Source organism: Onychostoma macrolepis, chromosome 01 (genome assembly GCF_012432095.1).
Source record: "Onychostoma macrolepis isolate SWU-2019 chromosome 01, ASM1243209v1, whole genome shotgun sequence".
NCBI lineage: Eukaryota > Metazoa > Chordata > Actinopteri > Cypriniformes > Cyprinidae > Onychostoma > Onychostoma macrolepis.
In genome coordinates, this window is record NC_081155.1 from 41,491,101 (window position 1) to 41,512,404 (window position 21,304).

Consider the following 21,304-nt stretch of genomic DNA (forward strand, 5'->3'; position numbering starts at 1 on the left):
ACCTTTTGCTCGTCTTTTTAGTGGATCTGCTTTTGATTAAAAGATTAGTCTCCTGTTTGGGAATAAGTCGCACATGAAAGTAATATTGACCTACAGACGTGACTGGGATTAACGCTCTTCAAACCACTTTTATTATAGAGTTTGGGATGTAAATTGTTAAACTAGTTTGTAAACTTGTCTGAAAACTGAATCGTATTATTCTTAATCATTTTGAACATATAGGTAAAGATCAATTCTTGTGCTTGCCAGTCACAGAACAAGGAACAATTGTAACCTTATTCACAATATTTCACTTTTTTTTTTTTTACATATACAGTAAACTCATTGCAAATATATCATGAATATTTGATACCACATTCATGCAGTCACAAACTGGTAAAAAGGTCCCACAAGTGTGAAAAATTGCAACATACCCTGGTTATTATTGAAATTCCTATAAATCCCTCGTGGGCAGCAAGTAATAAATCTGTCACACACTCACTTGATATGTGATGAATATAGCATGTAAAGCCATTTAGCCTTTGTGTCAGAAAAGGGATGGGAGAGACACAAAGATGCAGGAAGATGGAAACCGAGAATTAAGAGGGGTGTTTTGTCTTTTCTTCCCCCCTTTGAGAGAAAGCTCACTGGAGGGGAGCAGGTATTGTTGAGTAGTGAACACTTCAGTGTTCATTCGCTGCCTCTCTCTCACACACATTGTCTGTTTTCCTTCTCTTCAAGACGTTGCTTAAGGCTGGTGAGCCACCAACCGGAACCAGCTTTAACTGTCAACATCTTCATCTAGAGATGAGTGAGGGAAAACAGGTGGACAGAGAGAGAGAGAGAAAAAAAAAGATTTGATTAGATTTGAGGAAAGACAGCTGAAAAGCATGAATTTATGAATTCATCTTGATGATTTCCTTTGTTGTTTTTTCCTGATTAGTGCTGGTTTAGCTGGATTTCTAGCATATTGTTTCCGGTGTAGCTGGTTGATCCAGTTAAGAAATCAGTTGAGGTAAAACAAAGGCTATTGGACCTTTTTATTTATTTAGTTAGTTTTAATTAAATTTATTTGATTATGTGGACTGGAGAGTATATTTTTTTCAGAGGACTTAAAGTAGTGCACAAGCATATTATTTAGTTAATTAATTAATTAATTTAGATGATTCTTTTTCATATATTTCATATATATATCATATATTTTATTTATTTAACAATAAACATATTATTAATTATATGAAGACATTTTTTATATATTTATTTAAATGATCAGGTACTCCATGTAAATAATATAGGTTAAAGGCACTGAACAAAAAAATAAGTTAATATACATGAATGTTAATAAAGAGTATTATAGGTTTTAATTTTTTTCATGTCTTAATAATTCTAATGTACATTTGATATTTACTCTGAAAACATTTGGTCCAATTCAGTTATCTAGCCTTTAAAAAAAGAGCCATGGTTTAACCAAAGTTGGGGATTTTATAGAAAAAGACTTGTTTACTATTTTCTCAACTTAGCTTCTCTGCTCATGTCTTTTGCTAGACATGCTCTTTCACGACTTTCATCAATACTTAAACAGCTCGAGACCTTTTGTCCCCTAGCAGTCTGCATAGGATGTCTGTTCTGACCGACCCAGGGGTGGAGACGGTCCCATGCAGGGTTTCACCTCCTAGCGTTGGAGGGACAGTGGAAAGGGTCTTTATAATTTCATGATCTATCACTCGTAGACACACAACATGGCAGGTTTAATTATTTAGTTACCCTAGCTAGCGCTCTACTTCAGCTGGATGGGCGGGACCATCCCGCCGTGGGTCGCCCCGCCGCCAACTCTCTTGTTGTCAGGCAGATTTTGGTCTTGTTTACGACACATAATAGCTTAAAGATTAAACAGCTTATAGCTCTATAGGTTGTTTAAAATGTGATCGTTTCAATATGAAACACCTCTTTAGGTCTTTAGACTGTACAAAAGATTTAGCTCTCATCTTTTAGTGCACCAAACTGCACAACCTTTTCACAGCAAAATACAACAGCTTACTCTAGATAGAAAGTTTTAAGCCATTGCTTAAGGCCAGTTCTAAAGAAATGATCTCCCGTTATCAAGTAAGAAAAATAGTCTTTGATTGTTTGTACAGGAAAACGTCATTATTCAAGATGAATTGGTCAGACGTCATGTGTGTCTCAGACCTCTTTATAATCTTAATTAACCTTTGAACTGTGTAACTAGGCTTATTGACAGGGGTCAAAGATCGCTGTTGAACCACTGATGGAATCTTTGATCGCTGCAGGTGAAGAAAACCTGAATGCATTAACCATAAGCAATTCGACCTCTGACCTTCCTTGACTGCTCTTAAACTGTACCATATTTCTTTTCCTTGTGTTTGATCTACACCTAATTCTTTTGTGTTTAATAGTCTTTAGTAGATGTCATTTGATGTGAAAAGAACAAAGCTTGTAAGACTGGAAATACAGTACAGTTAATTATGTCAGTCTTTCTTGAGGTTAGATCATATTTAATTTTTTACAAACCATTTTTTTCAGTTTTTTTTTTTTGGCAAGGAAAATGTGTGCAACTACATTATTTCAATAAGAGAAAGATACCTATCTATATAAAAATAAGTGCTTTCTTATTCTTGAAAAATAACAATTTACACAGAAATTTACAAACAAATGGTTTTACGGATAATTTTCAAATAAATTTGTTATGTAAATTAATGTAAGAATGCTTTTAAGCGCAACTGAAATTAATTTCAGAAAAAAATAAGTTTTTGTGTAAATTTGCTATAATTTCTTGTGTAATTTTTACATTTTTTTTTTTTACAAATTATATACACAGAAGTACACATATAATGTAAAAGAATATGATTTTATTCATTTTCATGCCGATGTGTTATGTAAATGTAAGTGTGAGTTTACAAACATTACCAGTTAAATTTGACAAATGCAAATATTGTACAGATGTTACAAATAATTAACAAAGATTTGTATAAACATTATTTTATGTATGATTTTCAAATACAAATAATTTACTCTGAAATTAGTTTCTTAAAAAAATTGTTGCATATATTTATTCAAGAATGCACTGTGATTTTTCAAAGTTGTAAATAAAACTACATTTTGTATAAAAATAAAATGAAAATACTATTTTAGTCTTTTTACCACAAAATTCCATGTTTCTTTGTATTATTTGTGTAATGTATTAGCAATTTCTGAGTGAAAATTGTTTCAAACTAAATCCTACAGCAGTTTTTGTTTCAGCGTGGTTACACAGAAATGAATGAGTTGCACTGAATGGACTCTACTTCCATCCTGCTCAGCCTCAGGTTCATTCCTGTCAAATTAAATATGCCATTTACTCTGATTGTGGGCCAGTCCATCTTTCTCATATTTTTCCAATTCATCTGGTATTTCTAATATTTCCCCCCCCCCATGCTTTTTCAGTCTTGTTGATTGGTCTATGTTATCATCTCTCAGACCCTGGTCTCCTCCTCTCCGTCTCTTTCGTTTAACCTCTGTCTACTCTTCCGTCGTTATCCGTGAACTCTGCGGAGCTGCCACGATGTTTTGCCACAGAGTTGGACGGCTGACTGCGTCCTATTGCAGCGTCTGGAAAGGGGTCATCCGTCTAGTCAACTGTCTGTCTGTCTGGCTTCAGCAGCCACAACACATTCGAGATCAGCATTTTAAAAAATAGGTTCGAGAAAACCTTCCCCCACCTCTCCACCCTTCCGTCACTGCATCATTGAAGCATTATGAGTGTGGTCCTTTGTGAGTGTGCCGAATTCCCCTACTGGGAATACACACACACACACACACACACACACATACACACTCACACAGAGTTGATAGAGCATTTGTAGCCTTGAGCGTATAGCACAGAAAAGGGATTCTTCCATATGGATTGCTCTGCACAGAGCCCGTAACTCTCGATGGGACATGACTTGTGGCCACTGGATGGAGAAGATGAGGCGAACAATGGGGATGAATGAGGTTTGGGCCTTGAGGATAAAAGGAATGGGGGAGAATTTAACGATGGTGAAAACAAGCTCAATAGACTCTTTGTTTGTCTTCGTCTAATCCATTACTTTTTCTAGTGCCACTTGACTTCATCAGCCGTTTCACTGCCTCTCTGGTGTTGGTCATAGTCACAGCTTTGTAAGTAAGCCAGGATACTTGTGTGTCTGTGTGTGTGTTCACTTTTGAAAGCCTTTACAGCCCATCTTGGCCCCTGTTACACTTGATCTCAGGTGTGGAATGTTTTCGGTTGGCTAAGACACATCCAGCGTTCAACCTCCCACATGGATGGAAGAACGTGGATGTGTGTGTGTGTGTGTGTGCGCAAGGTCTTGTGTTTTCAACTGTTTTAACAGTCATAAGTTACAATCTCCTGTGTATTTGTTTTTAAGCCCTATTTATGCATCAATGTGCCAGTAGGTGGCGACCAATTATCTCCCTTTATAAATGAGCCGTTAAATCATTTACAGCAAATCATTCATGAACAGAGGACATTTGCGTCATTGAATCATTCATTCAACCAATTCAAAGTGACTTTTCTTTAATTGCACTCATGCAGTTAAGTTCAAATGACTGTTGTTAGTTCAGTAACAAAACAAGGGATTCTTTACAAAAGAGTCATTACTAGACATTTTGTTTAAAACAGTCATTAATTCATGAAGAAAACAAGGTGACTGGTCTTAAAAATGCAGTCCCCTTTTCAAGTCACTAGCTTCATGAATCTAGATAGCTTTATGAAGTCATTGTCTGCGTCCCAATGTGCATACTATCCATCCTAAATTATATGCGATATTAGTCATTTTCAATACTCTTTAGGGCAGATAGGGTGGATGATATGCACATTGGGACGCAGGGATTGAATCATTCAACCAATTCTTTCTGGAACACTGATTCATTCAGGACTTAATCAAGTGCCGAGACCCTAAGAATGGGTCTTTGAATGATTTTCTCATCCAGTTCATTCAAAAGAACCTAACAATGAGTCAGTCATTAAAATATTGAATAATTCACTCATCCAGTTAGTTCAAAAACATTCAGGAAATAAATGTGAATTGAGTCATTGAAGGGACTGTATTCAAGTGAGTCACTGAATCGTCTGAATCACTGATTCATTCAGAAACACCAGACGCACGATGAATGATTCTGCCGTGGCTTTGTTTGGAGGTATTTTGATTGGCAGGACAAAAACAGACTAAATAACTTTCAATATTGTGTCAAAAATGCAAGTTACTCAATATTAACTTCTTGTTTATTGGACTGTTGTAACAGTTGTGCAGTTACGTTCATTAGCTTTAGAAATGTTTACTTCTTTAAATGTACATCTATGCAGTCATTATTCCTCTCCAGCTTTGATAGCTCATATCTTGTTGTAATACCATTATGTAACTTAAACTGCGAACTACCAACCTCTCTTATGCTTAGAGATTTTTTCACTGGTGTTCAGTTTAATCTACCCCTTATCACGCTTTACAGAGAGACTGTATGATCTCTTGTGGTTCTGAGTTATGTGGATCAGTGTTTTATCTCAGCAGTTTATAATGTTCCCACCTTTAATTTGTAACATGTTTTAAGGGATGTCTTTGGGAAAAAAGATAACAGCAAAGAGAAAATTACATTTACTGAAGTAGGGTGACTCTATGCAACTAACAGTTGTTAAGACATAATTGCTATGGCTTGGATCCCTTCTTTAATGCACATGTATGGCTATGATCACACCTTTCTTCAACGAGCTACACAGTTTGACACATTATTGATGTTCAGAGCACAAACAAGTTCCATACCACAGTTTAATACTTAAGCTTAGGGCCTTGTTTGAGTGAGTATTGGCAATAATACTGGTGAGGCATGGATTAGCAAGCATCACCAGTAAGCTTCAAGCATGCTAATAGATCATTCCTAATGTACATATCAAACTAAGATGTCCTTCAGCTGAATACCTCTTAAAACGGGAGGAATAATATTTATTTTCATTGATACTATTTTGCATCCAGAAAAACACAAATCTAAATAGTAATATCATGAAAAAACATGTTTCCTTTGGGAAGAAACTCCTTCTAGTGTGGAAAAAAAAATTAAATAAAAAATAATAATCAGTGAATAGATTTCTTGATGCTTTGCAGCAAGTGTAATCAGTGCTGTTTTCTCTCTTTTGCAGACTTTCCATGCCAACACTGACCCATCTGAGGTGGTTTTGAATCGTATTCCTCAGCCTGTTCTGGCCCGGTTTGTTCGTATTCGACCACAGTCATGGAATAACGGCATTGCACTACGCTTTGAGCTTTATGGCTGCCAAATTACAGGTGAGTGTTTATAGTCACATGGCTTGTTTTCATCTAAACACACAATGTATCTTTATGAGGTCTTTATATAACTCTTGTCTGTTAAATTTTTTTTTAAAAACCTGAAAATGTTCCCCACTGTTGAAGATCTCAAATCTATGTTTGTGCACATTCATGCATTTTTTATGCATTTATACATTTTTGTAACCCCCTTTTTTTTTGGGACCTTTAGACAAAATCATTAAAAAAACAACAACAAAAAAAGAATATGGAGCTCAAATTCAAGGTAGAAATAAAAAAAGAGAGAGAGAACTGTATTAAGTATATTTTGAGACACTTTGGATAACAGTGTCTGCTACATGACCATTTCATCATTTGAAGGCTGAAGTAAGTGTGTACTTCTCTCTCAGATGCTCCGTGTTCGGAGCTCCAGGGAATGCTGTCCGGACTCCTCCCTGATTCCCAGATCTCAGCCTCCTCGGTGAGGGACCTTCACTGGGCTCCTGGAGCAGCACGTCTGGTGGCCAGCAGATCAGGTTGGTTTCCCGGCCCTGCCCAGCCTATAGCTGGAGAAGAATGGCTCCAAGTGGACCTCGGGACACTCAAGACAGTGCGAGGAGTGATAACCCAAGGAGCACGGAGCGGGGAAGGAGGAACCAGCTCAGAGAACCGGGCTTTCGTTCGGAAGTACCGTCTAGCACACAGCCTGAATGGGAAAGACTGGAACTTTGTAATGGATAGCAAGACTAGCATGCCCAAGGTATTTAATATCCCCAGAGAATAATATAAACATATGCAGAATGTGTATTTTATAAACATACACTACCATTCAAAGGTTTGGGGTAAATAATAATACTTTTATTCAGCAAGGATGCATTAAATTGCTCAAAAGTGACAGTAAAGACATTTATAATGCCGCTAAATATTTATATTTCAAATAAATACTGTTGTTTTTAATTTTCTATTCATCTAAGAATTGTGAAAAGTATCACCGATTCTATAAAATTATTAAGTAGCACAACTGTTTTCAACATTGATAATAATCAGAATTGTTTCTTGAGCAGCAAATCAGCATATTAGAATGATTTCTGAAGGATCACGTGACACTGAAGACTGGAGTAATGATGCTGAAAATTCAGCTTTGCTACCACAGGTTCTTTGAAATTGTAATAAAATTTCACAATGTAGCTCTTTTTTTTGCTTTTATTTATTTTCATTAAATAAATGCATCATTGGTGAGACTTATTTCCACCAATTAGAAATCTTACCAACCCCAAAGTTTTGAATGATAGTCTAAGTGATTTGTTACTGTTCTAAGAACAGCTTTAAACATCTTCACCAATATGGTTGACATTCCGGTTTGTTGCTACCAGTCCTTGATTAAGATGTTCTACAAGGTCAAAAACCAAGTCCATTAGATGGAAATCCAGTCGATCAATCATCTAGACCAGCTTGGATCAATGAATCATCATAAATGATGAGCCAACTAAACATGCTATTCTAATGATTTTACTAGCAGGTTAACCACGCCTGTGACACCTGTGATACCTGTTCAGATGCTTCCATTCAGTGTGTGTAAAACGTCTTTTCTTTCTGTAGCTCTTTGAGGGGAACACACACTATGACACCCCAGAGCTGAGGCGTTTTGAGGAACTGGCTGCACAGTTTATCCGCATCTATCCAGAGCGTTGGTCTCCCGCAGGGATCGGAATGAGAATGGAAGTCCTGGGCTGTAACCTGCCAGGTAGGACACGGCTCTCAAATACACCACTATCGTGAAATCATAAGCTAAATTACTTGGTGATGATTGGGCAGTTCCAGTTGTAGGGTGAAATTTATTCTCAGTCTCTACAACTGACACCGAGCAGCTGCCCAGAAGCGCACCGTCAGCTGAAAGCTTATTGCAGCTTGTACAATGTTTTTATTTTTTTCATTTTTGGTGGGGAGAAGTAATGGATAGACTGATGTGAAGAGAAAATAGAATCATGGAAACAGGCGAAGTGGATAGGAGAAAACAACCATTAAAAATTGGTGGAGGCTGGATGAATTTTGTAAGGCTTTAGTTTGACGTCTCAGTTGTGTGTGTGATCTCTTCTGAAAACTTATGAGAAAACACATGAAAGAGTCCTGAGATCTGTTTCTCAGGAGAAAAATATAAATGCTGACCATTTAAACACGTTACTGTCTAGAAGCTACTAATGAGAGATTAAAGACATTTTTGTTTCATGTTGGAGCAACTGCATGTTTATTATTATAATCAATTATGATTGTTTGTCTCAATCTGATCAGACTTACTAGAGCATCAACCTGGATGAATACATTCCCGTGTCTACAACATAAACATGAAAGCCACACTTACACACTCACGCAGCACTACTATAATCAGACGGCTACCCTCTGTGCCAATTATCCTCTGTGTTGTATAATTTATCGTAGAGCTGCTGGAGATACATCTGATTGAGTGTGTGTGTGTGTATATATATGCAAATGCACAGTATGCTCCACTTTTAGGTGCGAAATCCAAATTCTCAAAGTTCTAGAGACCTTCAACATGTATTTATATAGTTCTACAGACCTTCATATATATATATTTACTTTATTTGTATAGAACATAGTAAGGATAGATCTCATTATTAAATTAAATTGAATAGCATTTCCTGAGTGGATATTGTTTGAAAGTAAATCCTTTTCTACATTTCTTTTTTTTTTTTTTTTTTTTTCCAGTGTAGATTGTGAGGTATGGAAATTAATTCAGTTCAGGTCTAATTATTTTTTTTATATGAAGGTGAATAAATGAATGCAGAAATACTATCCCTTTAAGAAGCACAACCTGTCTCTGAATTCCATTCTTTTGTTTTAACTTTCTTGCTTTCTAGACAGTCTCTTTCCCTCTTTCCCACCATTTGTTTTCAGGGAGTGTTCTTGCAGTGTTCTCACTTCTCCTCCTCTTTCTGTTTCTAATCAGAGACCATATTATACTTTTTCCCATGTTCTCTCTCCCACACACACAAGCTCATATGTTATACATGTCCATCCCACGGAACAGCTGTTGTTGTGTATGCAAACATATACCTGCCCACACTGTGTTACTTAGTATGCACTTGGTTTAATCTCCCAATGACTTCTAGTGTTCTGTGTGGTTGCTTGATTCTTCAAAAAATGTAAAGTTACATTTAAATTTAATTCTTGTGTTTGTCAAAATAGTATCCGATAATTAATTAATCTTTTTGTATTTTATCTCAGCCATGTCGTCATTTTATATGCTTTGGTCATCATGAATGAAGCGATCAAACGTATATAATATATAGTACATTACATGAATCTGAGGTGAATTATGGGGCCCCAAAGGCAGCTATTTATTTTCCCAGCATGCACTATTGCTCTCTGCTGCCTTGCCAAGCTGTGATTGGCAGGCTGAAATATGGAGGAAAGCTTTATGCATAATTGAGGCTCTGTTATTTATTTATTTATATATATATATTTTATTATTGATTTATTATTTTTTTGCTGAATCAGGGTCTTTGGAGAACGATGTGACAGCTTTCCTGTAGAAAGGGTGAGAATATGATGAAAGCAGAAATGACAGGACAAGAGTAGAGGGAGAGAGAAGAGAATGATGGGATATGAGCTGAGAAAAGGGGAGCAGAATGGAACGGATGGAAGACAGATTACAGCTATCAATAATATGCTTTCATTTCTTTGCCTTACTTCCCATTACTTCCAACACACTCAGACATGCACACACACACACACACACACACACAGACTGGAGGCAATGATCTTCCCGCTAGTCTTAATCACATTAAGGCAACTATAGCCTGAGGTGAGGTGTACAGTTACACGTATGCTTTAAAGAGACGGATAACATACACAGCCATTTTGAAAACGCAATAACCTTCACTCTAGGAAATGATTATAAAAATAGGGCCCAATGTACTGTTAACTTGAAGGATTTTTCTGTATTGATTTTTCACAGTTGTTTTATCCATATTTTGAATTACACATTGCATTGTGTTGTGTTGAGTTAAACAAGATCACCATCATTTAGCGGATGATGTCCTGGCAGAAAATTACCTGTTTTTGTTTTGTTTTATTTATTTATTTATTTTTTTTTTTAATAGATTTTTTTCTTACTGTGTTTAAAATAAAAGTTATTAAAATTTGAATTATTGAAATTTGAGAATATGTTAAAGGCTACTAAATTTAACAGTTAATTCATGCAATGAACACACACACAAGCACACACACAAGAAGAAAATTCTGTCATATAATTTTAAAAATATGAAAAAAAGTCCATACAATAGTGTTGTTATTGTTAATTCATGAAAAATATTACAAATTATTTTTCGTAATTGAAATAAAGTTGAAATAATGGAAGATGGAAGTCTTAAACTTAATATATTAGTATGTATATATTATATACACACATACACGCATAACAAATTTATATAAATTATAATTTAATTAATTAATTAATTAAGCTAAATAGAAATATTTTAAAAAGACAAAAATTAATAAAAATGACAAAATTATTAAAAAAATACTTAAGCTTAAAATTAAAATTGGGAAAAAATAACTAAAAGCTGCTTCAAATGATTAATAAATAATATAATATATATATATTTTTATAATAGTATATAAGTAATACAAAAACAACACTGCCATGCCCATCGCACTTTTGCAGTGAAATCTACACGCAAAGCTGTCGTTGACTTAGAAGGATGCATAATTATGCTTCCTACCTTTTAGAACAGCCTTGTAGTGTGACGGTAGAAGTACAGCGCTTTGTGACAGCGTTCCCTATATTTGTCTTGTCTGTTGTGCTGACACAACTGTCACATCTCTGAAAGGTCAAAATCATTACACCGTGACACACAGCGACCTTTAAACACTGACAGAGCATCTTCAAGGCGTGGAGAGTGTTTGCACACTTGTGTACATGGGTCCCACACAGGTGATGATATTTATCCGTCATCCCTGCACTAATTGAATCAGAAGACAAAGAAAAACAAATGGACAGAGACTGCAGGTGCGGAGGCATATGAAAGAATGATTGAGGGAAAGAGGATGGCGTAGAGAGGGAGGCAGTTAGCGATAGGGCAGAGGAAGTGGTATTAGCTGGCTAATTGCTTCAGAAAAGGCCATGGCATTACAGTGACAAATATCACCAGCTGTGGCTCACCTTTTATGAATTCAAAATATTAATGTATGCACCGATTCGCTTCCTTTGCAGAAACTACTGTGAGTGACCGTTCGGTTTGTGTGCTAGATGTGCTTCTCTTCTTATTTAAGTCTAAAACCTTTTCACTTGATTCTGTTTGTTTGAATCTGAAAATCTGAATATATTTCTACAAGAAAAATCACGTCATTGCATAAATATTTCTTAATCTCTTAATATTGTACTAAATGAATACATACACACACACACATTCAATTTATTTATTTAAAATGAGGATTATTTTCAAGAACTTTTTTTTGTTTTATTGTTTTATTTACTCTTGACAGATTATGTTTGTTCTTGTTTTTGTGGTGAAAATGTTTCAGGTCGTTATAGGAGGCATTTTGTTTTTTTTACACATAATGGATTGAAGGTCCTGTATATTCGTATGCATGTATGTATACATGTGTTGTTTTCCTTCAACGCCCCATGGCTTGTCTGGGTTTTATCCCTAAAGCAACGCCATCCATCAGTCTGATGTCATCATTTAAGACAGATGCAAAAACCTGCAGGCTATACGGGGACAAAATTATAGTTTTGCACAGGATTGCATACTGTGCACATAGTTTATGTTCGCCTCTGCGCTGGCATAAATTCAGAGATTGGAGCTTTATGATTTAATTTATGAGTGTCTGACTCATGGCTGGCTGCATAATTAAAATGAAAGGGAATCTCATTTGAAATGGAAAGAAAAAGACATTCGTTTGAATGGAAATGCATTCTGGTCTAGGTAAGATTGTTAATTATGTGTTTCCTCTGCAGAAACCTCCACACCAGCTGTAGAGACATCCAAACCAACTCAAGCCTCCTCTGTAGAAACCAGAACAACACAGAAACCCAGTCCAGGTTTGTTTAGATCTAAGCACAGAATGTGTGCATAATTTTCTTTTTTTTTTTTACAATACATGATTTAAGCCTGAATACATTTCACAAACACATTAAACCTCCAGAAATCAGCCACATTTGGGTTGATGTTGCATGCATATGTGAAATGGAAACTAATCAGTCTACCAATAATGCACAAATGTATTTTCACAAGGGAGACTTTGCTTAAGTGAAGTGCTTGTGTACAATATGCAATATAATATTTCAACATAAATATGTGCATGTGACCTGTAAGCACTTTATACCACATTTTTGTTCAATAAATATCTATATCCCTTTAACATAAGTTACACTATCAGCATTTTCCATGGCCTATTTGGCAGAGCTGTTGTGATATTTTATATTTTTGCACATTGATGCAGCTGAAGTTAAAGGTCAAAACTCAGTTTAGTTTAAAGTGCCGTTAGCCGTCCAATGTTTTGCCAGGGTTGATGAATATTAATGCAAATGTATTGATGTATTCTATCTGTCAGTTACCAATGCTGCCTTGCCGTCTCACAAAGGACTGTGTGATTTTGAGCAAGGATTGTGTGGTTGGACCCTTGACCCGGATTCTGACCTCAGCTGGGCGCTACACAGCTCCAGCAAAAGCACCGCCTTGGGTCAGAGTCAAGATCTCTCCATGGGTTCAAACAGTGAGTATTACACACACACACACACACACGTACATTCACATGCATACAGAGGTTGTCATGCCTGTAGGCTCTAGTCTGCGTTCATGCTTGAAAACACAAAGCATTTACAAAAACAATCTTCTACTCAAATGTCATATATTATATTATGATGTGTGAATTGTGTGATTTTTTTTTATTTATTAATTTTTTTCAGTTTAACGCATTACAAAAATTAACGCAGCATCCATTTTTTTTCTGGCATCATTTGGCTTGCATTACAGTAGACTGTATGAAAACACTATCAAGCACATTAAAAAGCAAAAAGAGAAGTTAATTCGGTACTGGTGTGCTGTCTGTGAAGCAGATCTTTGTCAACACGTATATAAAATATGCAATCTTTATATTGTTTCTACATTAATTTGGAGATTCAATGTGAAATTATGACAATGTAAATATATTATATGAATATGCGATTAATCGCGATTAATTCCAAAAATGTGTGATTAATTAGTTGATTTTAAATTGATTGACAGCCCTAATTATTATATTATATTACAGTGGGTACGGAAAGTATTCAGACCCCCTTAAATTTTTCACTCTTTGTTATATTGCAGGCATTTGCTAAAATCATTTAAGTTCATTTTTTTCCTCATTAATGTACACACAGCACCCCATATTGACAGAAAAACACAGAATTGTTGACATTTTTGCAGATTTATTAAAAAAGAAAAACTTTTCAGACCCTTTGCTCAGTTTTTAGTAGAAGCACCCTTTTGGTCTAATACAGCCATGAGTCTTTTTGGGAAAGATGCAACACGTTTTTCACACCTGGATTTGGGGATCCTCTGCCATTCCTCCTTGCAGATCCTCTCCAGTTCTGTCAGGTTGGATGGTAAACGTTGGTGGACAGCCATTTTTAGGTCTCTCCAGAGATGCTCAATTGGGTTTATGTCAGGGCTCTGGCTGGGCCATTCAAGAACAGTCACGGAGTTGTTGTGAAGCCACTCCTTCGTTATTTTAGCTGTGTGATATCCCTGTACTTGGCCGCATTCATCTTTCCCTCGATTGCAACCAGTCGTCCTGTCCCTGCAGCTGAAAAACACCCCCACAGCATGATGCTGCCACCACCATGCTTCACTGTTGGGACTGTATTGGACAGGTGATGAGCAGTGCCTGGTTTTCTCCACACATAACGCTTAGAATTAAGGCCAAAAAGTTCTATCTTGGTCTCATCAGACCAGAGAATCTTATTCAGGTGTTTTTTAGCAAATTCCATGCATGCTTTCATGTGTCTTGCACTGAGGAGAGGCTTCCGTCGGGCCACTCTGCCATAAAGCCCAGACTGGTGGAGGGCTGCAGTGATGGTTGACTTTCTACAACTTTCTCCCATCTCCCGACTGCATCTCTGGAGCTCAGCCACAGTGATCTTTGGGTTCTTCTTTACCTCTCTCACCAAGGCTCTTCTCCCCCGATAGCTCAGTTTGGCCGGACGGCCAGCTCTAGGAAGGGTTCTGGTCGTCCCAAACGTCTTCCATTTAAGGATTATGGAGGCCACTGTGCTCTTACCTTAAGTGCAGCAGAAATTTTTGTAACCTTGGCCAGATCTGTGCCTTGCCACAATTCTGTCTCTGAGCTCTTCAGGCAGTTCCTTTGACCTCATGATTCTCATTTGCTCTGACATGCACTGTGAGCTGTAAGGTCTTATATAGACAGGTGTGTGGCTTTCCTAATCAAGTCCAATCAGTATAATCAAACACAGCTGGACTCAAATGAAGGTGTAGAACCATCTCAAGGATGATCAGAAGAAATGGACAGCACCTGAGTTAAATATATGAGTGTCACAGCAAAGGGTCTGAATACTTAGGACCATGTGATATTTCAGTTTTTCTTTTTAATAAATCTGCAAAATGTCAACAATTCTGTGTTTTTCTGTCAATATGGGGTGCTGTGTGTACATTAATGAGGAAAAAATGAACTTAAATGATTTTAGCAAATGGCTGCAATATAACAAAGAGTGAAAAATTTAAGGGGGTCTGAATACTTTCCGTTCCCACTGTATATTACATTACATTGTATTATATTATAAAAGAACACAAACAGTTCAACAGTTTACACGTATTATACAAAAAGACATAATATAATATTATATTAATATATTTATTATATTTAATAATTATATTTAAATAAATTATAATTACTTAATTGATCCCTTTTTTGTTTATTTTGTTAAACAGATATTATATAGCATTGTTATTTAATTATAGATTTATTTTTTATGGCAATATTCAATCAGCTTTTCCACAAAAGATCATGTTGGCAAAGTTTTGGGATTGCATCAAACCAGTACTAACCAACATAAACCAGCCAGGACGCACATAGAAACTGATGCCAGTGTAAACTCAGCAGGGTATCTTGTGCCCTGTTTTTCATGTAATGTGACTTAATTCTGACTCCGAATCAGTTTCCCATAATCATTTTGCCACCTCACTCAGATGAGAGGCACCTTGACTGTTTCCAGAACAGCCTTTTAGTTTTCTAACTTCAGTACGTGTTCTTGTAAACTCCTGTGACCTCATTCCCTCTGTACACGGCGGTCTGCTTTCCACATGTCAGCCACTGGCATGAGATCTAGAAGAGGAAAACAGGATGAATGCTCGGCATGCTTTCTCTCCTCCTTTCTCCCTCCCAAACACTGTCACACTCCCTCTATTTCTATCCCATGACACATCGCAATTAGAAGCGTACACCAGGAACAAAGCATGCATGGCAGTGAAGACAGAAATAATCTCGGAATGCCGAAACAATCATTGTTTGATTGAAAGCTGGGAATCCGTGGGCTGCAGATTACTACATATTTGTCAATATGAAAACAAGATTTGCGTTCCTGGTACACCTTTCTGGTGAATGACTGTGAAAGAAAGAAATGACGTCATGCAAAACTTTGCTTTTAACATTGCATCAGCCTCCCTTGTAGTTTTCGAGTTTGGCTTAATTCCACATTTTTTTTTTTTTCTTCATTACTATTTTGTTTTATTCTGAAATGCATCAGATTATGAAAGTAAAATAGGTCACCATTTCACATTGCCTTTAATAAAGCAATATGCCACTCTAGGGCATGTGTTGCAGTCATTTCACCACATTTAAGAGTGAAGTGTTGACATGGTAAAATCATCGTAATGCTTGGTCTCGACTGACTTATTGCTTTTATAAAAAGGCAGCAACAGCAATATGATTAGGATGGCATTGTTCAATAAATAATGACATCAATTATTAACAATAAACACAATTAATAATTCTTTGGCATAGTACTATAACTGCAGGCTGTCTAAGTTTGCCAAACATTAATATAGTATTCAATTGATGTGAGGTCACTTCCACTGGTTTGCATATTTTGGCTGTTTTACAGCATTTTCAAATGTGGCTCATTCTGTCAGATTTTAGAGCTTTTTTCATTAGTTTGTGTTCATGTTATACTGTAGATTTGGCTTTTCCGGTATATTTTAATTATACACTACCATTTAAAAGTTTGGGGTCGGTAACATTTTTCTAATGTTTTTGAAGTCTCTTACGCTCAGCAAGGCTGCATTTATTTGATCAAAATACATTAAAAACTGTTATATTGTGAAATATTATTACAATTTAAAAAAACTGTTTTCTATATTAAAATATTTTCAAATGTGATTTATTGTCATATGATCCTTTAGAAATATAATTTACTGATCAATATTTTATTATTATTATTATTATTATCCATGTTAAAAACAGGAGTGCTGTGTAATATTTTTTGTGAACAAAAAAATCTTTTTGTAACATTATTAATGTCTTTACTGTCACCTTTGAACAATTAAATGCATCCTTGCTGAATAAAAGTATAACTTTTATTAAAAAAAAAAAAAAAAAATACTAACCCCAAACTTTTGAACAGTAACGTATATCATTACATATCATACAATTATATATGTGTTGTAGATGGTGCTAAGCAATATTGTTTAATGATTTATTTTGTTCCAAAACCATTTAAAAGTGTAAGAAGCATTGCAATTTCCCAGGCCTCCTTTCTGGAAGTTCAAAAAACCCTTATTTCAGTCTTTTCCAGCTGCCGTGTGGCAAAGAGTTGAATCTGAGTATCTTTAATTGACTTCAGAGGCACAGATTCTTGTGGAAAACTGCATTTCCAACCATGTATTCCAGTCCTTCACCTGCCTTCCAGGCGGATTTTTGCATAGACTTCCATGTACTTAAAGCCTCTTTCAAGAGATCATTATTCGTTTCCCCTTATAAATATAGTACTTACGATCAAAAGGGGGACTTTTTTCACATAAATTAAAGATATTCGCTCCCCACCCCTTCACATCTTCTCATATATGCATTCCCAGTGAAGTTAAGGGGATTGTTATCCTAAACCTATTTTAAATTCATTGCCTTGGAATATTTTAAATGCTCTCTCTGAAAGACTTAACAAGCCGTGCCGACAGCTGCAAGGTGTTATAGGCGCTTTCTGACAGTTCTCAAAATGTTTAAGACTCCAATAGGTCACATGTTTCCTCCTCGTCCAATCAGATGGCTCAGAGAGATGCCGGGCTGCCACCACATGAGCTTTTTTTGAGATCCTTTTGACCTTGAAACGTCTGGAAAGATTATTCACAAATATATAGAGAGATAAAAGAGTGTGCACCTGTCTCTCTGCTCTTTCTTCACTGTGGGGGTCGTGCCTTGCTCCCACTTAACGCTCTTTCACTCTCGGCTTAGCAAACAGACACCTGCCGTCACCTAAAGTGCCTACAGTAGAGCCTAGTGGGCTACTGTCGCTCACGAACGACTCTAATACTAATGACGAAGTGCTTGACTTTTCCCACAATGACACACTTGACTTTTCCGTATAATCACACAGCATGACGTTTAGACGGGCGGGACAAGAGAAACGTGTTGCTTGGAAACACAGTTTGGGATGAGGAAGTGCTCACTGGCTGTTTGATAGATCGGACCCGCGGTGACACAAACCAGACTGCTAAAATGTCATGTGCTGAATGGCACGTTTTGCCCAGTGGGGAATAAACAAGATTACATGCGACTAACCAAAAGGCTGTAACATTTTCATCTGTCGCTCTGTGTGATACACCTTGCTGTGTTTGTTCTCTCAGGTTTGGGAAACTACTTGTACATTGAGGCCAGTCCTGAGACGCAAGGCCAGAAAGCCCGGCTGTTCAGTCCCAGTGTGGACCCCGACACCGGACCCCTCTGCCTGATGTTCTCCTATCAGCTGGAGGATCAGGGAACCCTGAGGGTCCTGCTGCAGAACAAACACCAAGAGGAAACCCTGCTCTGGTCCCTCCGTGGAGACCAGGAGCCCATCTGGAAAGAAGGACGGACCATCATACCTCGATCTCCCAATGAATTTCAGGTAAGCAGATTAGACGAGATATACAGTAAAATGTGATTATATTAAAAATGTAATGTATGGTAAATAGTGTTGGTAAACTTTACAATATAATTTGACTGGTTTTCATAGATTTGCACAAAACTTTTGTGATATTTTATACATTTCGATAAAAAAACGACTGCGAAATGACAGCATTTCCATTAACTGATGTTATATGTCTAAAACGTAATTTTTTCCTCTTGCGATAAGTCATGGCAACAGATATTGGTAGGTTTACGTATATTGCAGCCAATCTAAAACTGAGAAAACTTAAAAGTTTAAGGCAACCGGCTTCAGGAGTTTTTTGAGTCTTCTTAACTTGTTTTTGTAGGACGTTTCTGAGTTTTCTCAACTTTTTGTTGTATAAACTGAATACAATAAGTTGAGAAAACTCAAAAAATGTCCTGAAGCTTGTTGCCTTAAACTTTGAAGTTTTCTCAACTATTGATTTTTTAGAGTATGTTGCTGTTGAAATTTTCTTTACCAGGCTTCTAGTTTTACTAGTTAACTAGTTTTCAGTTGACTGCCATGTTCATCTAACTTTTTCCTTGAAGAACATGTCGCTGGTCTTGTTTTCTTTCTTATTTTCTCTTTTTTTTGTTGTTGTTGTAAGCTAAATAACTTAAGTTGAGATCACAAGGAAAATATGTTTTAGTCTTGAGAAAGCAAAATAAATTGTAATAGTTGTGTTCAAAATGTGAGATTAATCTAGCCAATCGCATACATTTCATCCCAAATTCACAAGAAAAAGTCTATTTTGTGTATTTTTATCCAAATTTCCATTTGTCCATCACTGTAATAAAAATATATCAATTATTTCTAATAATTGTTGTTGTTAATATTTAAAAAAGAAAAAAAAAGATCTATAAAACAGTCAAAAATGTGAATCTAATAAGGGAATTTCAAACAACTAAAAAGCAAACTGAAAAAATGTAACACTATAAAAATCTTTATGGTCCCAAAATGGGCCTCATTTTCTTTATGCATCATTCATATGCATCAAATGTGACAGAAAGCTATTAGTTAAATTCACTGTAAAAACACACAAGCATGATATTTACTTGAATCTATTGACAGCCCAAATGATTACTCATTTTGAATCGTCATTAATTGTTTATTTGACAGCCTGTCAGAAATCATGGTGACATTTTACTATGTGCTCATATTTCATCACACAGGTGGTAATCGAAGGATTTTTTGAGGGTACCAAAGGCCACATCTGGATCGATAACATCCACATGAGTGTGAACACACCACTGGAGGAGTGTACTCGTAAGTGTGCATGTTTCATCTTTTTCTTCCATCATTGGTTTTGTCCTTTTGTTGTCATTCATAGCAACAATTTAAGCCAAAGCCTTGCATTATCTCTACCAGATGTTTCTCCCTGCCACGCTCTTTCTGGTTTCCTGTGAAGTTCACCTTTATCTCTTCATTACAGACGGCACATATTCCAGTTCCACCATTTCACCATAATTCGCTGAGAATCTCACTCCATAAACCTCTCTATTTACTGTGATCAAACCTTAGCCATCACAGCCACTATCTCAAAGAGCTTCTCAAAATAGAATTTATTAACATGAAAGGAGGACACACACAAAAAAATACTGCGGCTCGTTGTTTGCCATCAAATGCAAAATGTAGAATCAAATCTAGGCCACAAATGCCCCTGGGCCCCGATGCTAATCTATGTTTCATTATTTCCTTTGCGCTTCTCCTTCCATGTTTGTAAACAGAGATTTTTAACGGAATTAGCTGATAGCCAGAGCTTTTTGAGGATGGATCTCGCACAGAAGCTTTGTGGTTTATGGTCTTAAAGACATCAGAATGTGACCATGTGCTCGCCGCTGCTACGATTCCCAGTCCATAACTGGAAACCCTGATTTAGTCATTTTTGGCTCGCAGCGTCGCCGCTTGGCTCGCTCCGAGGCTACGGGACTTGGTGGTTCATTTCGAATCCAAAAATTGGAAGCCTCCTGAGCTCGTGTTCCACCATGCGCCTGCTGTGATTCTTCCCAAAGCATGCTGGGAGAATTCTTATCGACCCGTGCAGTTGGACTCGCAGTTCCCTCCAAAAAGAGATCCCCGAGCCACTGGCCCCAACGATAGTTTCTCGTCTTTTTCTAATTGTTTGCGTTTCAAGAATTCAAGCAATCTTCTCTGTCCCTCCATGTTCGCTCCCCAAAACAAAACCTTCACTACATGAAAACATCTTGAAAACATGCCTCTGTGCCAACAAACTGAGAGTCAAATGCCTTATCTGAACACTGAATAGGGGTTCGGGAGAGACAATTTAGCTAAAGGAAAAATGTTTTTAATAATAGCAATTGGAAACAGCACCTGGATAAATCTCAAAACCTGTTAAGAACATATCCAGGTCATAACTCATTCCAGAAAATCAAGGATTGTGAAGATTTTTTGCATTGTTACATTATTTTCATGACCATTAAGCACTTCATAGAATATTTATACTTTTAAAAATTCATTAGCAACAGAAGGACCATTTAAAATGATTCAGTGATATATATAATGATTCAGTATATATATATATAGGTTTTAATTGGAAAAAACAGGGTACTGGATTTGTTTGTATTATAATAAATTAATAATAATAATAATAATAAGCATTAATAATTGCGGATAACAGATTATTATTATTATTATAGTAGTAGTAGTAGTAGTAGTAGTAGTAGTAATAGTAGCCTTGTTCATATTTGAAAATAATGGGAATAATGATAATAAAGAAAAATAATAATTGATGATAAAATTTGTAATAAACGAGAATAATGATAAAAAAAAAAAAACTCAAAAGTAAACTTTGAGATAATAATGAGAGTTTTTGGGTTAATTATCATGGAAATAATGCCACAAGGTCCTGTTTCCTTTTGATTTGAGAGTT

General features: G+C 36.3%; 1 protein-coding gene across 4 annotated transcripts in view; it reads left to right on the top strand.

The window, feature by feature from the left end:
- Positions 1 to 21,304, top strand: part of nrp2a (neuropilin 2a) — a 74,113-nt gene that overhangs the window by 40,269 nt on the left and 12,540 nt on the right. For 2 of the 4 annotated variants that reach the window (XM_058775035.1, XM_058775020.1), the window contains exons 8-15: positions 6,149 to 6,293; positions 6,505 to 6,558; positions 6,683 to 7,032; positions 7,872 to 8,016; positions 12,253 to 12,336; positions 12,849 to 13,010; positions 18,131 to 18,390; positions 19,587 to 19,680. In XM_058775035.1, the coding sequence (XP_058631018.1) occupies positions 6,149 to 6,293; positions 6,505 to 6,558; positions 6,683 to 7,032; positions 7,872 to 8,016; positions 12,253 to 12,336; positions 12,849 to 13,010; positions 18,131 to 18,390; positions 19,587 to 19,680 (1,294 nt within the window). The remainder of the gene's footprint in view (positions 1 to 6,148; positions 6,294 to 6,504; positions 6,559 to 6,682; positions 7,033 to 7,871; positions 8,017 to 12,252; positions 12,337 to 12,848; positions 13,011 to 18,130; positions 18,391 to 19,586; positions 19,681 to 21,304) is intronic. The other 2 variants (XM_058775045.1, XM_058775026.1) reach the window with 1 other exon arrangement.